Below are 24,170 nucleotides of genomic sequence, written 5' to 3'. Positions count from 1 at the left end.
ACCTAGAATTAAAAATACAAGCAGTATTAAATAACAATGCTAGGTTCTCCCATTCATTTCAAGGCCCCCAATTCCCTTTCCACACTCTACTAACATCTGCATGATGTTCAAACAATGACAAATAACATTTCTCAGAACATAGCCCAGTCATTAAGTGATACATAATTGTATTTATATCATGGAATGCTATTTAGTAATGAAAAGGAATAACCACACAACTTGGATTAAAATCTCAAACATAGTGTTGAATAAAAGAAACTAGATATAGATGATTACATTACCAGATGATTCTATTTATATAAAGATTAGAACCAAATAAAAATAATACAGATGTTATAAATCAGCAAAAGGGGTTCCCATTTGTTTTGGGGAGTAGGTAACGGTTTGTAGAAGGAAGAAAAAGGTTTTCAGGGTCTGGCATTGTTCTAATTCATGACCAAGGGCTTATGCCATAGGTTTGTTCACTTTGTAACATTCCATTGAGTCACACACTTAGAATTTATGCATTTTAACACTTCATTACAAATTTACATTAAAGTAAAAGACGAGAATCATCAGGTTACCCACCTTAACTGTAATTTCCAGTCATTTTTAATTGATGCAGCTAAAGATGTATATAAGGAAAGACACATTTGAGAATATCAAGTAATTTACCCTGGAAACTCTATCTCTATCCATAGTGAATCCTTTTATGTATATAAATAGGATTTAAAGGTTGTTGAGTTTGATAGATATATTTTATAGTATATTATTACTTACGTTATCATTTGTAATGATCTTCCTCTTGACACACCAACAGCATGTTACTTTCACTTTCCTTTAATGCTTCCTTTGTTCTACTTTTTAGAACAGTTAACTGTGCAACTGTCTTCTCTCAACAAAATTATAGTCTAGTGTATAGATGACATTTTTGTATTTTCTTCCCTAAGATTTTTCTGTTCACAGCACAGAACCTTACACATAAAGTTATCAAAAATCAGGGAAGAGGTGTGAGGAGGGATTATTGGTGGAGCTGGTAATGTTCTAGTTCTTGATCTAAGTGTACATATTTTACTACAATTGATTAAGCATTGCAACTATTATTTGCATACTTTTTATATGTTGTCTTTTGATTAAAACTTGTAATATATATAATTTATAGTTCTAATTTGATAATACTGCATTGGTGAGAGGTTTTGGAAATAGTCTTTCTCATATATTGCTTGTGGGAATGTAAATTAGTACAATCTTCTTGGGAGGAAATTTGAACAAATTACTAAATGAAAAGGTCTTTGGCTGAACAATAGCCAATCTAGAAATATGCCCTCCAGTCTAGTATAAAAACTGTTATACATTCAAGGTCACTCATTGTCTATAATAATAAAATTGGTAACAACCAATGAAAGAACAAATAAGTAATTGTACTTCACACAATGGAATATTATTCAGCACTTAGTAAGAGGGAGACAAGTCTGTCTTTGCTGATTTGGAAGGATCATCAGTTAAAAAGCATGTACCACATACTTCTGTTTGTGTTAAATATATGAATATGTATTTGCTTGCACGCTCCTAGAATATTTCTAGATGGATACATAAGGAATAGGTATTACTGGTTGTTTCTTAGACAGGAAGGAGAGAAAGGAAACTTTTTTTTCACTGTACACTCTGCCCAATGAACATTTCAAATTTTATATGAACCTACAAGCTATTCAAAAAATAAATGTGAAGTTGATTCTTTGATGTGGCCTTTTCCTTACTCTCATTTAGGGACTTCCTACACATTCCATAATTAGTAAGTTTGCCTGTATTTTCTTCTAACAGCCTCCAAAGCCATCACATGGAGCAAAGGTCAGACACTTTTTCCATGATATCGAGCAAAGCAGACAGGTCACTGTGCTGCTGGTGACCTTATTAATTGAGTTTAGACCTCAAGTGAATTTGAACAGATTTTTTTTTTTTAATAAAACAGTCAATGGTTCTTTGTCCTTTTTAGTTTCCCTTGTCCCACAAGGCAGGAAGAGAGGGGAAGGCAAGTGTTCCACTTGTCTTTAGTCAAATTTACAAATGCATAAACTGGTCAAACTGGAAGGAGAGGGTATCTTGGGGGGGTTGTGACTTGACTAGCAAAGGAAGAGAATGCATTTGTCCTAGATTTGTAGCAAGCATATTTCAAGAAGCAAGGTCTTAGCTCAATGGCCTAAAGATTCAGAGTGCTTGGAGGCCCTTAGTAGTAAAATCTAACAATATAATCCAAGGTGATCCCCCAAGACATAAGAAAGGTCTCTGAGGAAACCAAGCCAGTTTCCAAATCACTTATGACCATCTGTAAAAGATGGAAGGGAGACCCAGGGCCAGGGATGAGGAGGTGGTGAGGGCAGTGTCAAGGATATGCAAGGATGAAACTCAGGTTTGCAAAATTTGCAATGCACAATTTGCTCAGGTCTTTTTTAAGGCATATTTTAGAGAGAGAGAGAAAAAAAAAAAAGCCAGCTTGAATGAGCTACTCCTGGTTATTGGATGATAAAGGGAAAGCAAAACCTGGAATTTGCAATGATTTCAACTTGCCTCTTCATTTTACCAAGATACACTATAGGCAGAGCCTATAATGACATGCTCAGATCTTGAGATTCTTGTCCCTCTGCTCTCTGTCTCATTAAGTCCCTGGAATCAGACTACCTGAATTCAACTGAAGCTGCCTCTTGGGAGCACTATGACCTTGATAAACTACTTAATCTTCCAGGCTTCCGTTTCCTTCTCTACCTTTTGTGAATACCAATACATGGTGTGGTTAATATTAGGATTATCAAGCACTTAAAGAGGGTCTGGTAATTAGAAAGTGTTATATCAATACTAGCCATAATATTAATGGCTGTTATTCCCTCCAATTTCTGAAGAATCATTTATAAGTGGGAAAGATTAAAACCAGCAAAGGAGTTATGTTCATGGTAATACATGATCAGTTCTGGCCACTGCCTTAGGTCTGATAAAAGAAATTACTGTCCCTCAAAAATGTCTGTCCAGCAACTTCTGGATGGGTGGAGAAGTAGGAGCTCGCTGTCACAAGTGGAGTTCAAGCCCAGGTGCATGGCCTGCAAGGAAGCTGAAAATATATTCTTGGTGGATTGGAGGTAGGGACCAGATGACCTCTAAGGACTCTGAAAATCCCAAAGGATATGATTCTTCCACCTCTGAGACCAACAACCTTGGGGTTACTTGGCCCCTATACATGGCTCTGTATCACCTTGGACATGAAGAGTACCATCTGTCCTGACTTTTGTTGTCAAGTGTAAGAGAACAGTCTGGTACAAACCTCTACTTTAAGAGAGGAGTAGAAACTTACAGGGGTGGGGGGTAGGGTTGGGGGTGGGGGAGTTGTATCAGTCAACACCACTCCCTCCTGCTTCCTAAACCTAGGGTAACCACACAGGGTCAGGATACCCTCAGCGCCTTGGCCACCCAGAAGGCAGGGAGGGCTGGTGCAAGGTCCTCTCAGTCAGCCAGGACTGCTTCCCTCTGTGGGGCACTTTCTAGGGTCTTTGATCTTTCCCCAGGAACTGGCAGAGGCTGCGCGTTTCCCTTCAGGTTTATATTCGCTCGGTTTATTTACTGTATTGCTTTCTCCTCGCTAGCTTTAAAGCCAGCACAGCAGCATGCAAAGGTATTTGAGAGCCAGGATCTCCGCTCTCGCAGCTCCATCAGAAAACCTGGTACAAAGGTGCATTTTACTGAGTTCTTAAGCAGTAAATATTGCGAAGACTGTGTCTTTTCCCAGCCAGGTAGGTGATCGGGAACCTAGATCTCGGCTTGCAGGTCAGGTCAGCGAGCCTGGCGCAGATCCCCAGCCCCAGCCAGATGCCCGCCCTGGCTCAGCCTGGTCTTCAGCGTCCGCCAGGGGGCTCGAGTTCGCGTCCCGCTCCCAGACGCCAGGCTCAACCTGGAGTTAGATCTCTTCCCCGGAGGGTCTCCAATTGCCTTCCTTTGCAAGGAAGGGACCCTGCGCCCCTGCGCCCAGCCCTAATCCTCCAGCGTTTCCATGCGAGCGGCTGGGTCTCAGCTCCCATCTGCACGCCTCAAATCCCATTTATCTTCTTAGCGCCCCAGACTTTGCCGGCCCCGCCCCCTCTTCCTCTTACCCTCCTCCACCAGCAAATCCCAGAACGCCGCCTCCACATTCCCCTAAGTGTGCTGGACAGACAAGAACAACCTTAGGGGTGTTCGGAGAGACCCCAAGCTCAGTGGAAGCGACCTAGAGGGTGCTGCCGAGGAAGGGTACAAGCAGGGTGGGGTGTAGTGGGGTGAACCAATGCAAGATTGCAGGGTCAGGACCAGGGCAGAGGGACCAGACCAGTCACCTAACTCCTGCCCTGCGCCTCTAGTGTCTGAAGTCGGCCCTTCCTAACGCCTCTTCACACACACCCCCCATACACCCCCCATTTAGGTCACCAGCTGGGAAGGGCTGAGCTGTCGCCCAGAGGTAGGGGAAGAGTAAATGGTCTTAGGGTCTGCCCCTCTGGCTTCCACTCGGTTGCAATTCCGTCCAGGGCTGGTCTTGCCTTTCTCCTTCCCCCAGCGGCCAGCCGGTTCCTCCCCGGCGCCCCCTCCCCCCGGAAAAGCCCTGCTGCGTGTACCCGCTTCACTCCTGCACGCCGACCTCCCAGCTGCTGTCCTGCCTCCTCGGACTCCTCCACGGTTCCCGGTCCAGCCCCCTCAGCCCCCCACTGCCTCAGCTCGGCCAGGGGATTCACCCGGGCCGCGCCCCCCAAGTCTCCCAGGAGACGCCCTTTTGCAGAGCGCCCGGGACTTGCTGAAACTTTGCAGGCGCCCGCGGCGAAATGGGTTTCATCCGAGGCTCCTTGCTCGGGCTCTGGCTCCTGGCTTCCAGCCTCGGACTCCGCGCTTCGCCCGGGGAAGCAGCAAGCCGAAAGCCAGGTAAGACGCTCCGTGCACCGGGCACCGCCTGCCCCGAGCGCCGGGGTCTGGGTGGCTGCTGGGACGCTGGGCACAGCACCGCGTCTAGCTCTTTCTCTCTGCCCTGACCGGCGTTGGCTTAACGAGGGGCATCTCGGCTCTAAGCTGTGAAAAGACGCGAGCCTCGCCCTCCCCCAGCCCAGGCTGTTCCAGGGATATTTGTTTGTTAAAAGAATGATCTATTTTCCAGGCGCAGCCGAGGTGGAGGGCTCTGTATCTGACCACAGACAGCTGAAGTTGGGGCGCCATCCTGCTGTAGTCTCAATTACAGAGGATTGCAACTGTGCACAGAAGTCCAACAGTTCTTGCTGTGTCTCTAAACATTGAATTCATATTGTCCAGGGCCCAGCCATTTCCTGTTAAGTGTCTGAAGGTTTGGCCTGGCGTCCACTTTGCCCATCTCCGGTTCTGCCCACGCACCATGTAGGAATGTCCCCTCTGCGTTGGGATCCTTTTCCACTCAGGGACCATCTTCTCAGAAAGGAGTGCCCCTTGGGCTAGTTTGATCGTGTTTTGAACTCCCGTCTTTTTGAGTTAAACAAAGATGTGTGGCCTTGTAGGCTATACAGAGAATTGGTGAGAACTTGAAATAAGTTCACTTGCGTTTCCTCTAGCTATGCAGGTAAAAAGTCCTCGTGTATTTTTGTTTCCTTTCATTTAGTCTGGGTTGTGAGATTATTCAAAGTGGGACATCCTCCACAATAAAGTTCTAAACATAGCATCCCCGATAACGATTTTTCTTCTTCTTTGCTGAGACTATATTTAGAATTCGGAAAAATCTGTTTTTTCTTAGTTTACTTTGTAAGCAAAGTTGTCTTATGGGATTAATTATATCTTATGAACAATGGAAAGCAATATAATTTTATTTGAATGCAGCCTGCAAAACTTTGCAGAAAGTGCTGTTTTTCTCCGCAAATAATATTTCCATAAGAAAGAGACATCAGGGGAAATTTATCAGACGGCAAAGAAAATAATATTGGCAGGTTCCCATATGGCTTTGTAAATATTTTCGCTGAACAGGGATCTTTCCATTTGGAAGAATGACTTGTAGCCTTTCAGCTCTGGGGACACCCTCACTCCTCAGGCTGTGTCTATTTTCACCAGAGCCTTGCTATCTGCCTTGAAACTTAGAATCATTATCACAACCTGCAGCATGCTGAAATTATAAGCTATTCTATTTCCACTGTTCAATTCATTTTGGAGATAATAGCAGCAGTCCAGGGTAATATTACATTAAATTGTTTCTCTTCCTACATGCGCATACTCACATTTTCAAGGATTTCAGTGCAAGGCTTCTTTCTAACATTTCTCCTTAAGATAACCACATCAATTGCATTCTGCAGATTTATTCACATAAAACCACCTCATCACAATTTTTTAAAACAATTCATTGTTATTTCTATAGTTCTTAAGAGTGACAGCATATGCAATGTGATTTTAAAGCTTGATTCCCATCCATTTAAGGAGAAATTTTTTGAAAAGTGCTTCACACAAATTTGTGGTATAAAGCTGCTCATGTGGCTCACCATGTTTTCTTTCTTTCTTTTTTTGTTTTTTTCCTAAATATATTTTCTACCTGATTCACCCAGAGTCTCATTTTGATATTCACACCATGAATATGTCTGCTGGCCTCTTTGGTTTTATGTGAAGCATAGATAGGTCTTGATGGTGGCAATTCTTTCTTTTACTATGCGCTTTTACTTTGGCATATTAAATACATCAACTTTGAGGTCGAAGGCGTGTTTGCCGAGATTCAGCCTAAAAGAGTTTTTCATTCTTTTATAATTTTATCCAGACACTGACTTTCAGGTCAGAAAGCAGCTCAGATTAAAATGACAGCTACTTCATAAACTTCAGAGTAAAATTTCCTCCTGGGCTCATTTACATCCCTTGGATAGACTAGTTTTTGATCCGGAAAATTGGTCCAGATTAAAAACTGAAAGTGCCCCGGTTGGCTCTGATGTGAACAGCGACCAGCTAATTTGTAATCTTCCCCAGACACCAGCAAATCCTGCTAGTATCCATATGGGAGTTTCTTTGTGCCTTGTATCCTCAATAAAAATTGGATTGTGTGCAATACTTTGAAGGTGGCATGGCCACCGTGGAAGCATACTTGAACAGTCCTGTTTCAATTGGATGGCTCTATCTGCCTCCCTAAACCCCTAAATCTACATTTGATAAGTAGTTTTGTTGGGGAAGTCCTGAATTCAAAATCTACCTGAAAATTCTCCATCTCCATTTAACTCAGGTGAGGAAAAAAGACAAGTAGATGCATTAATTATGAGTCTACTTTGGGTTGGAAAGAGACAACCTTTCGCTTCTCCCCAAATTAGTTTCTCCTCTGTCCCTGAATGTTCATAAGGAAAGCTCTCCATTTGCTGAGAGTCACTAGAAATGGCAGTTTTCAAGTTGAGCCAAATTAAATAGCTAACACTTATGAGGTGCTTGCTGCACTGTTCTAAGACCTTGACACCTACAGACTTAATCAACCCAACAAACCTGTGAGGTAGGTACTATTATTACCTCTGTTTAACTGAAAGAAAAACTGTAGCTTAGAAAGATTAAATATCTCACTCAAAGTCACACCATTAATAGGTGACGGAGGGGAATCCAGGCTCTGATAATCAGAACTAGAAACAGATTCCTTAGCAAACTGATTCAGAGACTGAACAGGGGACTCCCCCAGGATAGGACCCTGTTGCTGTGTGTGGGGAGGCTGAGCTCCCCTTAGACATTTGTACATGAGATTACAGCTAGGCCTCCAAAGAAAATAGTGTGAAGATCCCAGGCTGGGTTTCTGGAAGCTCTTGTCCACTGACCTCATCCACAAGAATCAGAGGGTGTAACCTGACAGGGAAATGATGAACCACTTGCTCTCTCTTGATTGAACTCCTGGGGGCTTTGCTTGTGAGGCCAGAAGGTCCAGTAGTGCTGGAAGTAAAAAAGGGGTGTCTGAAGACTGGTAAGGAAAAGCACCTGGCATCTCCCCAGGTCGTCACGGTATGCAGACCATTTACTGGATCCTTCATTCTTTTTCAGAGCAAAATTAGAATCGTAGACCTGGAAGGAAGTGAAAAGCCTGCAATTTACAACTGGGCCGAGGGGGATTAAGTGACTGTCCAAGTGACATCAGAAGCTGAACTGGAACTAGCACCCAGGCCCTCTTACATGGCCTTTAGAACTTTACCCTTATATCAGCCTCACCAGCAAGTGTAGGGGAGACTCTTGCAATGCTGATGTGGGCCAGGAAGAAGAGAAAGGGAAATCCAGATAGAGCTGGAGCCAGCGTGTGACAAGACACACACATTCCCATCAGCAGACTAGTTAGCTCTCTGGCATAGAGAGGGGCATAGGATGCCAAGAGGGCCCAGCGTTCTCTCTGGTTTTCCAGTTTGCCTGTGGTGTTGGCGCAACAAGGTCAGTGTAGGGTTCAGAGTTCAGGGTTTTCTCTGGAGGACCTGCAACTTCACAGTAATTTAAGGAGTTGCCGGTCTCTGACCTTTGCCTGTCCACTTCCTCAGCATTTCTCTACCTGCAAGACTGGACTAAAGTGGAGATCCAAGGAAATTCAAAGAGGAAAATTGAAAGCCTGAAAGGGCAGTTAGTTTGTGAGTAATGTTCTCTATTGGTTGATGCTGCATACCTGTGCCTCTGGCTCGATTCTGCTGATGCTAATATTGAAGCTGATAATCTTAGAAGTTGGAGGTCAAGGGTTATCTTGTTCGGCTTCCTCCCCCTACCCTGAGCAACACTGGTTATGTCATCACTTATGGCTCTCATTCAAGTCCCCTTCCCAAAGCATGTAATTTGGGGGAGGGTCATCTCTTGTGGGTGTTCCTCTATCTCCCTTTCCAGCCAGCTGTGCTCCACCACAATGCTCATTTAGACTGATTGACTTCTGGGGAAAACCAAAGCTTGTAAAGGCCACCAGGGAGAGATACAGAGAGGAGCAAGATGGAATGGAGATCTCCCCCAACTAGCCACTCATGTCCCGTGCTATTCAGGCATCATGGCCTGAACATTTTCCTCTGAAACATGCCCCTCCTCTTATCAGTCCTCCTACCTCCCATTTATTCCATATCAGATCTAATCCTGATAAAGAAGTTCCCATCTCTCTCTCTCTCTCTCTCTCTCTCTCTCGATTCTTCATGAGATATAAAGTGATAGTGTGGTCAAGGTCAGAAATAAAAGTAATGTAGCATGAGGCAGTACTTGTTTCTCAGAATTCTTTCTCATGGAAGAGTGACTTGGCTGGAAAGGAACTGAATGGTGTTTTTTAGTTCTCTTTTCTTATCCAGAGCCCAGAGTTTTAATTACCTTAGAATTCTTTGGGGAGCAGTTGTCCATCTGTTCATGGGTTACTGTAGCTCAAAAGTGGTCCAGGGACCTGGGGCTAGATTTCTGGCAGACAGGGACTCAAGCATCTGAGACCAAGGTGGGACCTCAGCTTCCATGGGGTTATCCTATGACTGTCCTGTATTCTGCTGCCTCACCCACCTAAACAGGACTGATTTCTCCCAACTGACTGACTGAATGACATGATATCTTGATTGTAACACAGCATATTTTGAGCTGCTCAAGATCACTGCCACTTGTTTTGGCCACTGCATGTCAAGATACAGGTATTGACTGGAAGTGCACCTGCAATTTCTGGGATAGTAAAAGAGTGGGAGCTACTGCAGATTCTAGCTGGCTATTTGTAGGGCAACCCCCTACCCCCAAACCCTGTGTTTTGTTTATATTGATGATGGACTTCCATTTTGAAGAAGGATCCCAGCCTTCTCAGACTTCTGAAATGAGTTGGAAGACAATTGACTTCTTAAAGATCCATCGATCTCATCATGGATCAGGGAGGGAGAAAGAGGGAATGAGGTAGACCTTTAATCAAATTTCTATCAGTAAAGTGCGCACTTTCCACAGCTAGCTAAGAGCAGATCTCTGCTGACTTCCAGGTACCTTAAGGCATCTGACCCAGGCAAGCAATTTCCAAACTGCCCTTGGATGAGAATTCTTGGAGTGCAATCTAGGCCTATGCCTTTTGAACAAGAACTTCAGGGGCTCACAGGCCATCCTTTGAGAACTGACAAAGGAGAGTTTGGGCTCCTCCCACTGCCTCCCTTTCCTTTGTACCCAACTCTATATCACCCCAACAGTGTCCACTTATTCCATCCACACCGAGTGGGGTTGCCAGCAACACTACATTGCTCGGGTGTCTGTATTTTAGCAAGAATGGCCCTGTGCTTAGACTCTCAGTAGGGAGTTGGATCTGGAATTTGTCTTCTAGTGGTGCCTGAAGAACATTCTACCTGAGGGAATCTCCCTACTCACCCACTTTCCCCGCCCTGTTGATTGAGACATGACTGCACAAGGAACCCTGCAGAATCAATACAGAGCCATGCTAAGCTGTAGGTAATCAACCTCTCCCCCCACTTCTCCCAGAACTGTTCCACCCTTAGGATCTTTTAGCCTCTAAAGCTAGTTTCTCATGACTGAACAAAAGACAGGTGAAAACACAGAGTCTGGTATTTGACGAATTCAGGTTCATGTTCCGACACTGTTTTTTTGTTGGTGACATAGGACTTGTTATATTAGCTCTGCAAGCCTCAGTCAGTTTCCTCATCTGTAAAAACAGAATAAGTAAAGAATCTGCCATTGAGGTTTTTAGAAGAATCAAGGCATGAAAAGGATTCAAGGACTGAAGCTTGAAGATAATTATTTATGAAACTGGAATTACTTAATCTGAATAGGGGGAAATTAACATTGAAAGAATATGTTCCAGGTGTCAGGCACAGGCACATATGATTTTATGTACTTTTTTAAATATATGTTAGTGTTTTATTGATTACATGTGATTTAGTTTGTATTGAGCTTTTTGTAAATTTATTCAGATAAATTAATTGACAAACCAGAGAGACTCCTTGTTCAACCACATGTCTTCATATTTCATTTGGAAAGTGTAACTGCTAGGTTTGTGATCTTGCTTGAATGGATTCCTTTGGGGAACTGTAACCTGAAGGGTGATAGATGATTTTTTTCTGATATCTGTCTTGGGGGAGTTTTGCAGGGTCTAGAGGGAGAGCAGCTGTACCTGAAAGAGTATTATCCAGATTGATATGTGACTGGGTGAAAATCTCTATGAAGCTAGAGAGCTAAGAAATTGCTCATTGATCAATGATACCAGTTATTGATGAGTCGGTGCCAGTGACTTAGAAAGATAGAGATCAGGCTCAGTTGGCTTTGTCTATGAATGATTCTTGCATTTCATCAATTAAAAAAACAAAAAGCCTCACTTCATCCAGTAGTCCTACTAGCGTACTTTCAGAAAGACCAGTGCTTTGTGAGATTTCTACACAAAGATAGAATATTCTTACTTAACAGTAATCACATTAATTGCTATTACCTTAACCAGCCAGACCAACCCAGGATACACTCTCTGAAGCTTCGATCGAATTTTCAGGCTCTCCTTTCCTTTCTCCCTCCACAGACACTTGAAGATTCTGTCTTTGTCTGACTCTGCAAATCCTGAGTGATTTAATCTTAGCACTTGTGTTTGCTGACAGGGCACCCAAAATCCTGAATCAGATTTAATGTAATGTTACTGCTATTTATTTTTCTTGGTGCAATAAGTTTATATTATCTATTTAATGGTTTACACTGTGCAAAAGGAGTTGGATCAGCAGGCACTTTTCTGTAACATCTGGGCAGTTGGAAACATAATACTTAAATACAACCTGAGTTTAAAGCCTCCTTTGGACAGATGGCTAATTTTATTGATCTATTCTTACATTAAGAAATAGATCCCATGATCCTTTGCTTGTAATTCTTAGAGTGAGCAGGGAAATGAATAAAATGGATGATAGTGGTGAATTAGATGCCTATTATATTCTTAGTAATTTATTTTTTAAATACTTCAGTATAAACAGTCACTGTGTAAATTACTTTAATCTTTATTCTAAGGGTGCTTAATTAGCACTTGAAGCAATGCAGGATAGAAGGCGCTGCTCTGGCAAGAGCTTACATTTGTTCTCATCTCTTTGTGGCTGTACCACACCAGTGGTTGAATATTTTGCACTTTACCTCTGTGCTAGCCTGGAATCCACACTCCAGGGTTGGTTCATTACCACTAGAAGAACTTTACTATAAGTTGATTCTCAAATGTGGCCAGGAAAATACTTCACATGATGTTACAAAAAATCCCAGTTAGAAGATTTGTTAACTAGCATAAATTATGTTAGAATTAATGTTTTCATGTCCCTCTCTTTTTGCATAGACAAAGAATGAGAATCCAGCAAGCCTTCCAGGCAAGCTCCTTTGCATTTCGGCCAGACCATCAGTCCTGTGTTTTGCCCACTTGACAGATTCATTTACCCTAATGCTTTGCCGGGTAATCAGGGTAATTAACATTAGCTGCTGTAACAAGCAGCTCCAAGTCTCAGTGGTTGACCTGCTTTCATTTGCTCTAACTCCAAAGTCAGCATTCCTTGTTGGGCAGCTCGCTTCCAAATGGTGAGTTAAGGACCGATCATTCTACAATACTTCCAACTGGTTATGCTACCATCTTTAAATGGGTCTCAAGGTATCATAGAAGGTAAAAAGATAAAGCCTTGTGGCAAAGACTTTTGTGTGTCAGGTGCCAGAGCATAGTCTTGTGGCCCCAACCTAACTCTCACAGTTAGGCTGGGAAATGTAATTCAGCAGTGTATGCAGGAGGAAAATGACCCGTGATGTGGTGGGTGGTTTCTGATGTGCCTGGAGTTCCTCAAGGACAGACAAGGGATGTTAAAAGAGTAAGTTGTTTCCGAATCTTTGTGACTGCTTGCCCATGGTTCTGTGTATGTGTAGCAGAATCGGACCTGAAACTGGTTTCATGGCAGTGAGTGTGCTCTTGGAGAAGCAGTTCATTAGTATCTGCCCTTCCTTGTTGGAGTCCCCATGATATAATAGAAGTTCTGAAGAACTAAACAGTCAAATTAACTAAGATAATTTTGCAGTAGGGTCCAAAAATATGTATATTATTATGTGAATATGCCATTGGTTACTACATATTTCCTACATGTAAGAAAAAGTAAAATTTAGCCCTTTTAACAAATAAAATGACTGTCTGAGGGTTAAGTAGCATGAATTTCTAACTGGAACTTCAGATGGTTCCCCCCTCTCCCCAGTTTTCTAGAAGCTCCCTCTATTTGTGTTCCATAATTAAAAGGACTATTCACGGTAGAATAATTTATTCAGTGAGAGATGCATCTTAAAATATAAAAATCATTTTTTAGACATAACAGCCTGCTCTGATGGAGTGGACTGATCCCCCCACCCCCGCCAAAAAAATAATTGGATACATTTGGTTGAACCACTGCACTTTTCAGAGTTTTCATGGAAGTAATCTCACTTGATCTTGTAACTTTGTCTTATCAAGAAGTCAAGAGCAGATGACTTAGCAAAGAGGAAACGGACATGACCAGAACATGAACTCAAGTTGTCCACCCCGGCCTTTGTTGCTTCCCATCCATAGGTGTTCCTGCCGCCAATGGGTAGGAGCATAATTATTGCAACTTGCTCTGCAGCCAAGAGGGATCTTGCCAATAGGTGTCACCACCCTTTCTTTGCTGAGGCCCCATGTATATCTTGGGACACTGTAGAATGAACTGACACTGCTATCAGTCACACTTCTGACTGGTGGGTGTGCATTTTGCAAAATACTTGAGGACAAAAGGGCTGTATACAACTGAGAAGCAGCCATCCGCAGTTACAGGTTTTCTCTAGAATACTCCCAGCTGTCTCCTATAGAAGTCCTTTTTGGGGTGTCAGGACTGCCAAGATGATTTAGCCTGGCTTTGAAGTCTTCCATTTCTCCACTAAGTAACCACTTCCTTAGTGAAAGGTGATATTTATCAAACCTTCAATATAGCATATTGCAAGGTTTACCCTTCATGTCTCAAGGCTTTCTGTGAGGCTCATATACATCTCTTCGATGTTCAAGAAGCTCCTAATTGGTATAATTAAACAAATAAGCCATTAAGTTCAAGAGAAACAGTCCTTTGATAGTTATTTTAAAGTAATTGATCAGCTTTGACCACAACTTACCTTTTAACACACATCCATTCAGTTTGGAAGAATTGTAAGAATCCATCCAAACAGACCTGGGTTTGAATCTAGCTTTAAAATTTATGGTTGTCTAACCCCAGAGTGGGTACTTAATCTCTTTATGACTTAGATTTCTAACCAGAAACACACAGCTCATAATAACTACCCCAAGGATTTTATGTATCAAGTGAAGGAGATAGTATGATGATTGGAAATGTACCAAGGAAAATATTATAAGCTTTCACTACTTACTGGGCACTACATAGTCAATCTATACTAATTAGGCTTATTGTAGTTTATAGAGCCTAGATAGTGATAGAGATGGTGGTTTTGTTATATTTGGCATAATGTCAAATGTTGACAACACTGACACAGATCTAACTGGGTGTTGGTTTCCATGAAAATAGGAGTTGAAAGAACTTCATTTTCTCAATTTCTTATAAATTATTCAAATTTATATCCCCAAATGATGACTTTCAGTTTCTAAATCATTCATAAAATTCTTATCAATGGAGAGAGACCTAGAATAAACTTAGGGTTTAATAAAAGTGCCAACATTTGTTTTGAGAATTATACAAAACCAAGAAGCACTAAGAATCAAGCTCAACATATAAACATGTCTTTATACAGCCACCATAGTGGTAATAGATTTTTGGGTATCAGCTGTGTGGCTTCTTACCCAAGAAGAAGATTTTTGCAGTTACAATATCAATGGTATTTCTTAGCTACCTTCTTCAGTATGATATTAAGAGATTAAATGTAAAAAATACCATTTCTGTGATGTCTAATCTCCACATTGTTTTAACCATCTTGTCTGCCAGAATAATCTTCCCCAAATGCTGTTCTCATCATATGTTTAATATATTCTGACTCCCTGCTGACTTCTAAAGTTGAACCTTGAAGTGTGTCATATATCTCCCAACTTACCTTTCTTGTTTCTCAATGAATATACTGTCTAGATTCCAGCTAAACCAGATTGCTATGTCATCGACCTCCCCTTGGCTTTCCCAGGGCTGAACCATCCACATATGATCTGTCCCATTATAATACCCTTCCCTCATCTCTGCCCATAGAAAAGCAATGATCCTTCAAGCATGGCTCAGCTGCCCCCTTGGTCTGTGAAGACTTTATGTACCCTCCAAGTGGGAGGCCATTTCTTCCCTTCTGTCTGGCATTTTGTTATTGGTATCACTGACTGGTGTCCTCTGTTAGGTTTGTAATTTTATCAACAAAAAACACCTCGATTTTTTCACCTACGCATCTTCTGCCTTTCCTAGTGGAGAGCCTTGCATGCAGCCAGCCTTTCCCAGGTAACTGGGGAATGGAAAACGGTGGCCTCATTTTAGGCAAATACATTTTAACCTCGTGTGATTACTTTGCTCCTGCTTCCAGCTCCCAAATTCATTTCCTCCCTGCAGCACAATGCAGAAAATGTGTCACTTCGGTGGGCCAACATTTTTGCTCAACCTGAGCAGGCATTTGAAAACCCACACTGCAGTTTGATTTAGAGAAGGAAATGGCCCGGGGAGCCAGTCTGCAGCAGCATGTCGTTTAAATCCTACCTCGCTGCTGCCAACGGCTATTGGAATTGTTTTTTTAAAGAGTGTCTGATTGAGTTCATACTGTGAAACATGTCATTTTTGATACATAGAGAACAGGTAGAATTTGAAGTAACTTGTGGGGCTGCCTCAGACCTGATTTTTGGCATGTTTTGGTAGGTTAAGAAGCAAAGGCAATGATAGTTCTACTCCTTTATCAAGAGATAATGGGGGAAGAGGAAGTAAAAGTCCAATGTTCAGTTCCCCCCCTTCCCCCATCTGTCTTTAAAACCAAAAGAAAATGAGGCTTTCATGTGAATAATAATAAATGAGGGCTGCAAAGATAAGGTGTAGAGGAAAGGATAAAGTCGGTCCTTCTCTTGTAATCTGACTGGGTCGGGAGAAACAGAGTACCCAAGTTTTTCAGCATTCTTCTTCAGTTAGATTGTGCTAACCCTGGCTTGCTTATGAGGATCAGTTCTATAATCCTTCGCTAGTAAAGGAGTCAAGTACTAGAGTGTGTGCAAAGGTCTTTCCAGTCTTTGTTTTGTGAGGACAAACATGCCTGATAAAATGAATGTTCCTGTGCAGCCCAATTGAAAGCAACCAACTGGTTGACCCATTTACCAATTTATTGTTCTTTTGGTCTATCTATCTATTTATCTATCTATCAATCATTTATCTACCTACTTATCTATTAGATATCTATCTAAAATAACTTATAATGGCAATAAAAATGAACTAAGTAAATGATATGCTGAAGTATTTAAAAGAAAATGTACTGCTGTCCAAATTTATTTTGAAATACATCAAAAATAAGATTTACTGAGGAATGGGTTATTGGACACAAACATAAGGCAAATTTAATAAAATGTTAATGGTAGAATCTATGTGATGAGTATGCACATGTTCTCTCTAAAACTCTTACTTTTCTGTATGTTTGTTTTCATAATGAATTGATGGAAAGATGGCTAAGTAGTAAGTAAACAAATGAAATAATTACAAAGTTTTACTCATAAAGAGTGAGGTTCCAGCATCTTCTGTGCTGCTCCCACTCACTGATGGATCTGTCCTGCCCTCCATCCACATTTACTCTCTGCTCTTTGCCTGTTCCTTGCTCCGTGAGGCTGGTCTTATTGCATCACTCAGACTGCTCTGCCCTTTGGCTTCCTTGTGGTTCAGCCAATGGAAGGTCTCAGAAGGAGACCGGAGAGGAATGTCTGATACATTTCTTCCCTCATCTCTCCTGCATTGGCATTGCTATGTTGGCAGCAGCTGTGTGTCTCTGCAGCCACAGCTCATGGCCCTCTGTGGCTTCCACCTCTGGCTGGGTCCAGTATTGGAGCCACTGCTTTCTCCAATTGCACTGTCTACTTGAGGATAGAGGAGGCATTTCACTGGTTCTGGTATCTGAGTACGTCAATATTCCTAGTTGTTCCTTAAAGATGATCGCATGTCTGTAAGTAGTCTTAATTAAAATCTCTTTTAATTAAGTAAATTATTCTTTCTGCTGGGACCCTAATTGATACCTTTGGTACTACTACCTTGTAATATATTCCTGTTCCTACTATTTCCCTCCTTAGACATAACCATAAGGTTTTGATTTGTGTTTAGCTTGCATTTGGAAGTCTTTGAGGATCAGGACTGACAGTTCAAGGATGCCTGCTGTAAATGTGTGAGCAATAGAAACCTGTTGAGGATGAGCTTGTTCTCTGGGCTCAGATCTGCAGGCTACTTGGATATGAGCACAGTGAAACAGATTTATCTACCCTGATGTATTGTGTGGTGATATTCAGGATCCTTAATAGAAATTCTTTGGACCTAAGAGTTTCTGGACAAAGGGAAGAAAATTCTTGATCTCTTCATGAAGTCCTCATGAACCAAAACTAACCTCTTATAATTCCAGTAAATTTGACCTAAATGGAAAGACCATGACAAACTTGGATTTTCTCCCACATCTGTTAGGTTTTTGCTGGGTTTTGTGCTCTTGATATGTTTTAGACTCTGTTCTGATTTTGTGGCTATAAATATCTTGTACCTGATGTTCTACTGATTAGCAGAGTTAAAAATGCTTATTATTCTAGCTTACAAGAATTAATTAAGTTACACTCATTGCCTTGGTTTGGATTCCCCAGTAACAGACTTTACAACAAAGATTTGAATGAAAATAGTATATTTTAAAAGTAAAACAAAACAAAAACCAGAAGAGTGGAGCAGGGAAACCAGTGAGAAGGAATTCAGCAAAGTCTTATAATCAAGCGAGTTATTCTCTGGATGACTAGAGCTTAATTTCATGGGGGAAATTCTAGAAATTTTTTTTAAAGATTTATTTATTTATGCATACAAGGACTAGGGTACAGACCAGAGATGTGGGGGGTGAGAGGATTCACTAGAGACAGAGTGGGGAACAGAACAGGCAGACTGAGTGAAATACACTGCTGAGGGGAGCAGCAGGTGAGCTAGGAGAGGTCGTCTTCACCATTTGGGTTGCTCCTTGGCTGGCCGGGGATCAAACTTGTGCTGCAGAGGCTGCGGATTGCTTCACAGTGTGGTGCTTAACCCTTATGCCACCAGGGAGGCCCAGGAAGTTCTAGAAAATGTTATAGAACACATGACTCAGAGGTTTCCCACTTGAGGGGTGAGAGATCTAGGGTATTTACATCAATCCCAGGAGCCACTTAGGGATGGCTTCTGGAAGGGGTGTTAATTCTCCAACACATTTAGCCTGCCCAGTTTATAGGCAGAGCAGGTTCTTATGTCTCCTGAGGAAACTAAAGCGAAAAAGGCTGGCCAGTTCTGAAGTGGTGAAGGTTTATGGTAGTTCCCAGTAGTTCTTCTACAATAGTAATTAACAAATTAAAAATATTCTATTATTTTTTTCTTGAGGTAATGTTGGTTTACAAAGCTCTATATGATTTAGGGGTATCAGAGGTCAGGGGGTACTTATCTGTGGCATAGTCTATTTACGTTGGATCAGATATATGTCACCACACCACATCACACCCACAACCAAAGTGCCAATAATCCTCCACCACAGTCCACTGACTCCTCCTTCCTTTACTTCCACCCTCCCCCCATTTTTATAGACAACTTCACCAAAGGGTTTATATATATATTATCAGAGAAGGCAAAAATGTTTAAAAACGTTAAATCCCGAAACTGTGTACCAACCTGTGTCGGGATTTTCAGGGGAAAAATAAAATCTATGCAACCCTAAAAGTGAAGGTTTAATTCAGTTGTGCTACTTGAGGGCCAAATTTTACTGGGACCCTGGTCATTCCTGATCTCAGGCAGTGCAATCAACAGGCTGCTGACTGGCTTTTGTTACTCCCACTATGTCTCTTTATTCATTATTAACATTGCTAGCATCTTCTTTTTCCTGCTTAAAGTTTCTTGTTTACTTGAAAGTAGCTTAAGTTCCTAAACATCAACAAAGACTGGGCTGTTAAAATGTGCCTGGTAGTTATCCTCAGCTAGACATGGAGGCCTTATTCTAATTATAAATCATCCTGAGAAAATCAAGTTATCACATGATAAGCTCACCATTTGATGGAGATAATAGGCATTAAATATGCCCCAAATACATACAAATAGAAAATCTTATAGACCTGACTCATATCCTACAACCCCAATTCTGCTCATATTTTAAGTTGTGATAGTATCTCTCTTTTAAAGAAAAAAGTAACACTTTTTAAAGAAAAAATAGCTATGCTTGCTATCAAGCATTAACTATTTTCCTATCGTTGTAGTGGAGACTCTCTTATCTAGTCCAATTTGGATTGGCCAGTTAATTGAAAGAGTAAGTTAAGGGACAATTTATATATAGATATATTTTATTTTCATTTAAAAAATAACAATGAATGGGAGATTTATTCCACAATGTTTGGCTATGGGAGAGCAAGTGTGTGTGTGTGTGTTTGTGTGTTTGTTTGTTTGTTTGTTTTTCTAACACGGGTGCCCTGATTGAACTTCTTGGTCATCATTCAAGCATAAACTGCAAAAACAAGGTCTTTGCTGAATGCAGGATACGTCTAGATTTTCCAGTCTTTTAGACTGTAGCAACTGCTTACATATCACCGTTAGTGAGTTATCCCCAGTCAACCTGGTTTTCACAGAAGCAACTTTTTCTTGTTGTAAGTTGTATGTTATCCGTTGACAAAGGAAAGTTTCTGTGATTAAATTAACAGTGGGACACAATACCACTGGCTCTTGGTAAGCACACCACTCAGCTGTGGGGTGGGGGTGGGGGGCAGAGGCTTAGGGCCTTACAAGGAGAGTGAAATCTTGCCAGCATGGAGCCTGCCTGCTGTCTGTGTCGGTCTGTGTGCTTAACTCAGGGAGTGGAGGTTATTGGTTTATTCAGGAAGTAACTTAGGCAGAATTCTTTCCTTTACAGTGCTTTTAAAAGTTGTTTTGGACTGTTCAAGCAAATGCCTGTGCTCCTGTTAAGGCTTCTAATTTGCACAGGTAATTATTTTATAGAAGGCTCCATACAAACTTCTGTCAAACTTAACTCTCATAAAGTCCTCAATTCATTTTGTTTTGGGGGAGTTTAAATCAGTGAAATTATTTTCAGTGAATAACCTGATTGCCCATAAAACCTGTGTCTTTGGTAATGACCCCTGCATGGAAACAGTTTAGTGTTTAGTAGACTATTTCAGAATTTAAAAAGAGCTTTAACATTCATGCCGTTTTACATGCCAAGTATTATTTCAAGTGCTTAGAAATAATCTACTTTTATCCTCTTCATATTCATATTCCTTTGTGGCAGGTCTCATGCCATGACCATTTTGCTGATGAAGAGACTAAGGTAGAAAGAAGTTAAGTGGTTGAACTGGGATCTGACTAGCTAGACCATTTTTTTTTTAAGATGTATTTATTTGTGTGTACAAAAGCTGGGGTGCAGGCCAGAGATGCGGGCTTGGGGAGGAGATTTTTTTTTAGCCATTTCATCTTATAAGCCTCTCCTCAACTGAAGTGTATCTGTGGAAATTGGTTTGGAGATTTGACCCAAATGAACACTCTGACAATCAAATCTTTTACATCTTATAGTTCATTCCAGTAAGCGTAAATGACAGGTTATCAGGAAAGTGTGTCTTGAGATATCAGCCTGGGATTTGTAGATGAGTGTAACTTTCCAAATCACCCAGTTCCTCAAAAAAGACACACTTGATGATCATGGTAGATTTCCACCACACAGTGAATCTTGCCTGAGGTCCTTTGTAGGAGTTGACCAATCCTCTTAATCTTTTCCTTTTTAAATTGTATTATTTTTATTGACGTAACAATGGTTACAGCCTTGTATCTGAGTTGGGGAGATAGGTTCACACCTCTTCAGATATATGCTACAGCACCATGCCCATCCCAGGCCACCCGTAATATTCCCCTTCTCTCTCTCCCCTCTGGTAGCCCCAATTCTACAGTCAGATTTGTAGCCCAATTGCTAACCCTTGACCATATACCCTAAAACTCCAGCATACATAGCTTTTTTGGACATAAAATTGCCATTCGGAGTGCGGGATAGTGCAGTACCAGTACCACCTCACTACACAACACAGATTTAAGCACAGTGAGCAGACATGACTCCTGAACAGTGACTCTGCACCTACGTCGTGATGGTCAGTACGTGAACATGCTCACACAGTCATGTCCAGTCTAAACAGACCACAAAGGAAATGAAAACAGCACGCCTGGCCAGAACCCACCACAGAGGTCTGGCAAAGTACAGACTCCACCGATATATTAAGTAGTACCTCTCGCCATCAGACAACGGATATATGTGAGGGCAGTGATTGGATAGGAGATTGACAGGTTATGATGATGATCACTCTGATGTCTGTGGTGTCTCAAAAGTCTGCAAAACTGTTTTCCATGTTGTTAGTGGAGTCACTGTGATAGAATTTGAAGTCAGCTAGAACTATTTAACAATATTCTCTTCTAGATTTGTGACCAGTCTGTTTCTTCATCTTTCTGAGCCTGAGTTATTTTCATGTGTAAAATGGAAATAAGTTCTTTACCTTTTGGAGTTTTCTGAGTTAAACTATAATGCTTCTGATGTGCCAGGCGTGGAGTTTAGTTTTCAGTAGGTTCAGAGAACGAGCTTCAAGTCAGGAGACACAAAACCGGACCCTGAGTCTCCTGACTCAGATAAGTAGTATTTGTACTTTATCACACCTTGTTGAGAGGTAGGCACATTTCCTCTGTGTAACAACCCATAAAGCCAAAGCACCAGCTGGTCAGAATGGACACCCCATCAACCAAAAGGAATGGATCAATGCTCTGAGTTGAGACACAAAAATGAGCATCCTTCATGCCCTGAGTGGGGGTAAAGACAAATGAATTTGCTTTTGCTAATCATTTATTTATGATTACATATTCATTCAGCAATTGTTTATTTTGCAAGTACTGCATGCCAGGTATTGTGCTAATTGCTGGGAAGAAAGTGAGTAAGAAATATAATGATTTCTCTAAAACTCATTAACGCTTCTCAGAATTCTAAAGATATGATTCCTTTTGGAAATAGAAATGACTTAGCTTGTAATTTAACTATATTAGATTTAAATCATCTGATTACAGATTACAAAACTAATTATAGAGCTGAAAGGTACATTGTGAACCATTTTTTCAGTATACTTAATATAGATCTTTATTAATGTATTCCTATATAAATGAAAATTCAGTGCACAGATTAGATGGTCTGCAGGTTTAAAAAAAACCTTAAAACTAAAAGGGCTTGCATATATGACGAGATTGTTTTAATGTACTACCCAGTTTTCTTGACATTGTCTAGCAGTTTCAATACAATTGGTAAAAGAACTGTAATTTCTGGGGTGATGAGACAAGGCTAGTCAGTTTTGAAAATGGGAAATAGAAAAAAAAAAACATGTTGCTGTGAAAGAAAGGACCTCCAATTTGATATCGTCTATTAATCATATTATTACTCTCATCTTCTGGCCCAATAAAAAGGCCTTATTTCACAATTGTACTTAAAATATAATTCCAATAAATTTTATAATTACAAAGAGTCTGAGTCAGTAGTTTACACTTAGGTTTGAGAGTAGGGGTTTACTTCCTGAGACTTTGGCCCATAAGTTGCGAAAAAATAGAACTCCTTCAATTCTTACAGAGAAGTGGTATTTTTCAGTTATATAATGAAGCTTAGGATAACCTAGATGCTAATTTTCCTTGTGGTAAAACATTCTCAGACGATAAGAAGGAAAAAGATGACAAATATTTGCGATGTTTTCCTCACAAGTTACATAATTCAATTGTTTAAACAATGTTAAATTAACCACATTGTTGAGCAACCCCTCTTGTGGTTGTGTAGACCAGATGTGTATTATTTCTTCAGTACTGGAACAATTTTAAGTGATAGGAAGAGCACTGGGCTATAAGGCAGAGGCCCTGAGTGCAAGACATCCATTCCTATGTCCAATAATTGAGCTCATGATTACCACATATTGTTAGGAGAGTAACACTAGGGTCACCCTTTGTGACTCACCCATTATTATTTTAACCTCCTATTCCTGCCCTGTGTGGGGAAGGAGGATAAAAGGACTTCATTTGATGGTATGAAATCCCCTATAATCTATGATTACAGTTCTTTTACCAATTGTATTGAAACTGCTAGACAATGTCAAGAAAATTGGGTAATACATTAAAACAATCTCATCATATATGCAAGCCTTTTAGTTTTAAGGATTTTTTTTAAATCTGCAGAACATCTTTATTCTCCAATCTCCTACCAAAACAGCCTCTCCAAAACTCACTCTTCCTCTAAACCTGCTATTACTTTTATGGGACCATTTTCTCTCCAGTTTTCCAAGTTTGAATCCCTGGAATCATCTTTCACTCCTTTCCTCCTTCACCCCTTCCCCCCCTCATTTTCTGATTCTTCTTCCTTTGCAATGACTCCTTTATTTTTCTCCCTCATTCCAGTTTCTAGGTCTTATTTCAGATCCTTTTTACATGAAGCTTATAATAGATGTCTAACTAACTTGCCTGCTTTCCATGTGTATTAGTCGGGGTAAGCTGAGTTATGCTGCAGTAACAAAAAAATCAGAAAATCACAGCGAGTTGAAACAAAATTACTTGTCGTTTATGTTACAGGGTCATCATAGATTAGAGGGGATGGAACTACACCACATCTTTACCCAGTGACCCAAGCTCTACTATTTAGAATTTTGTCAGTTTCTGATGCAGGAGAAAATGGGTACTGGGAAGTTCACAGAGCTAACACGTTATCTTCTACTTATGGTCATTGCTCAGAACTAGTCACATGGCAGGAATATGAAACTCCCTTGTATTCTTGGAACAAGTGGAGAAATGCATATATATAAACAGACTGAGCATAAATAGGCGAGAAGGCAGTGATCAAGGTGCACTTTCTGGAGGAGTAAAATTCTGTGCCAGTGTTAGAAAGAGAGGATACGATGCCCTTGAGAGATATAAACATTTGTTATTATTATACTTGGTGAGATAGTTGCTATTTCCATGGAAACCATTTGTGATTGTTGAAAACAGTCAATTCTTGCTGTCTGTCTGGTCCTCTCACTTATGGAACATACAACAGAGAGTTGCCCTTGTGAAAAGCAGCTCCCCTGG

General features: G+C 41.0%; 1 protein-coding gene across 1 annotated transcript in view; it reads left to right on the top strand.

Moving 5' to 3' along the window:
* The first annotated feature begins 4,148 nt into the window (after positions 1–4,148).
* EGFLAM (EGF like, fibronectin type III and laminin G domains) overlaps positions 4,149–24,170 on the top strand; it is a 147,773-nt gene continuing 127,751 nt past the window's right edge. The window contains exon 1 of the mRNA XM_037530083.2: positions 4,149–4,908. Coding sequence (XP_037385980.1) covers positions 4,812–4,908 — 97 coding nt within the window. The 5' untranslated portion in view covers positions 4,149–4,811. The remainder of the gene's footprint in view (positions 4,909–24,170) is intronic.

Source organism: Talpa occidentalis, unplaced genomic scaffold (genome assembly GCF_014898055.3).
Source record: "Talpa occidentalis isolate TD23 unplaced genomic scaffold, MPIMG_talOcc4v2.1 talOcc4.6, whole genome shotgun sequence".
In the NCBI taxonomy this organism is placed as follows: Eukaryota; Metazoa; Chordata; class Mammalia; order Eulipotyphla; family Talpidae; genus Talpa; species Talpa occidentalis.
This window is presented reverse-complemented; position numbering and strand designations above follow the sequence as displayed.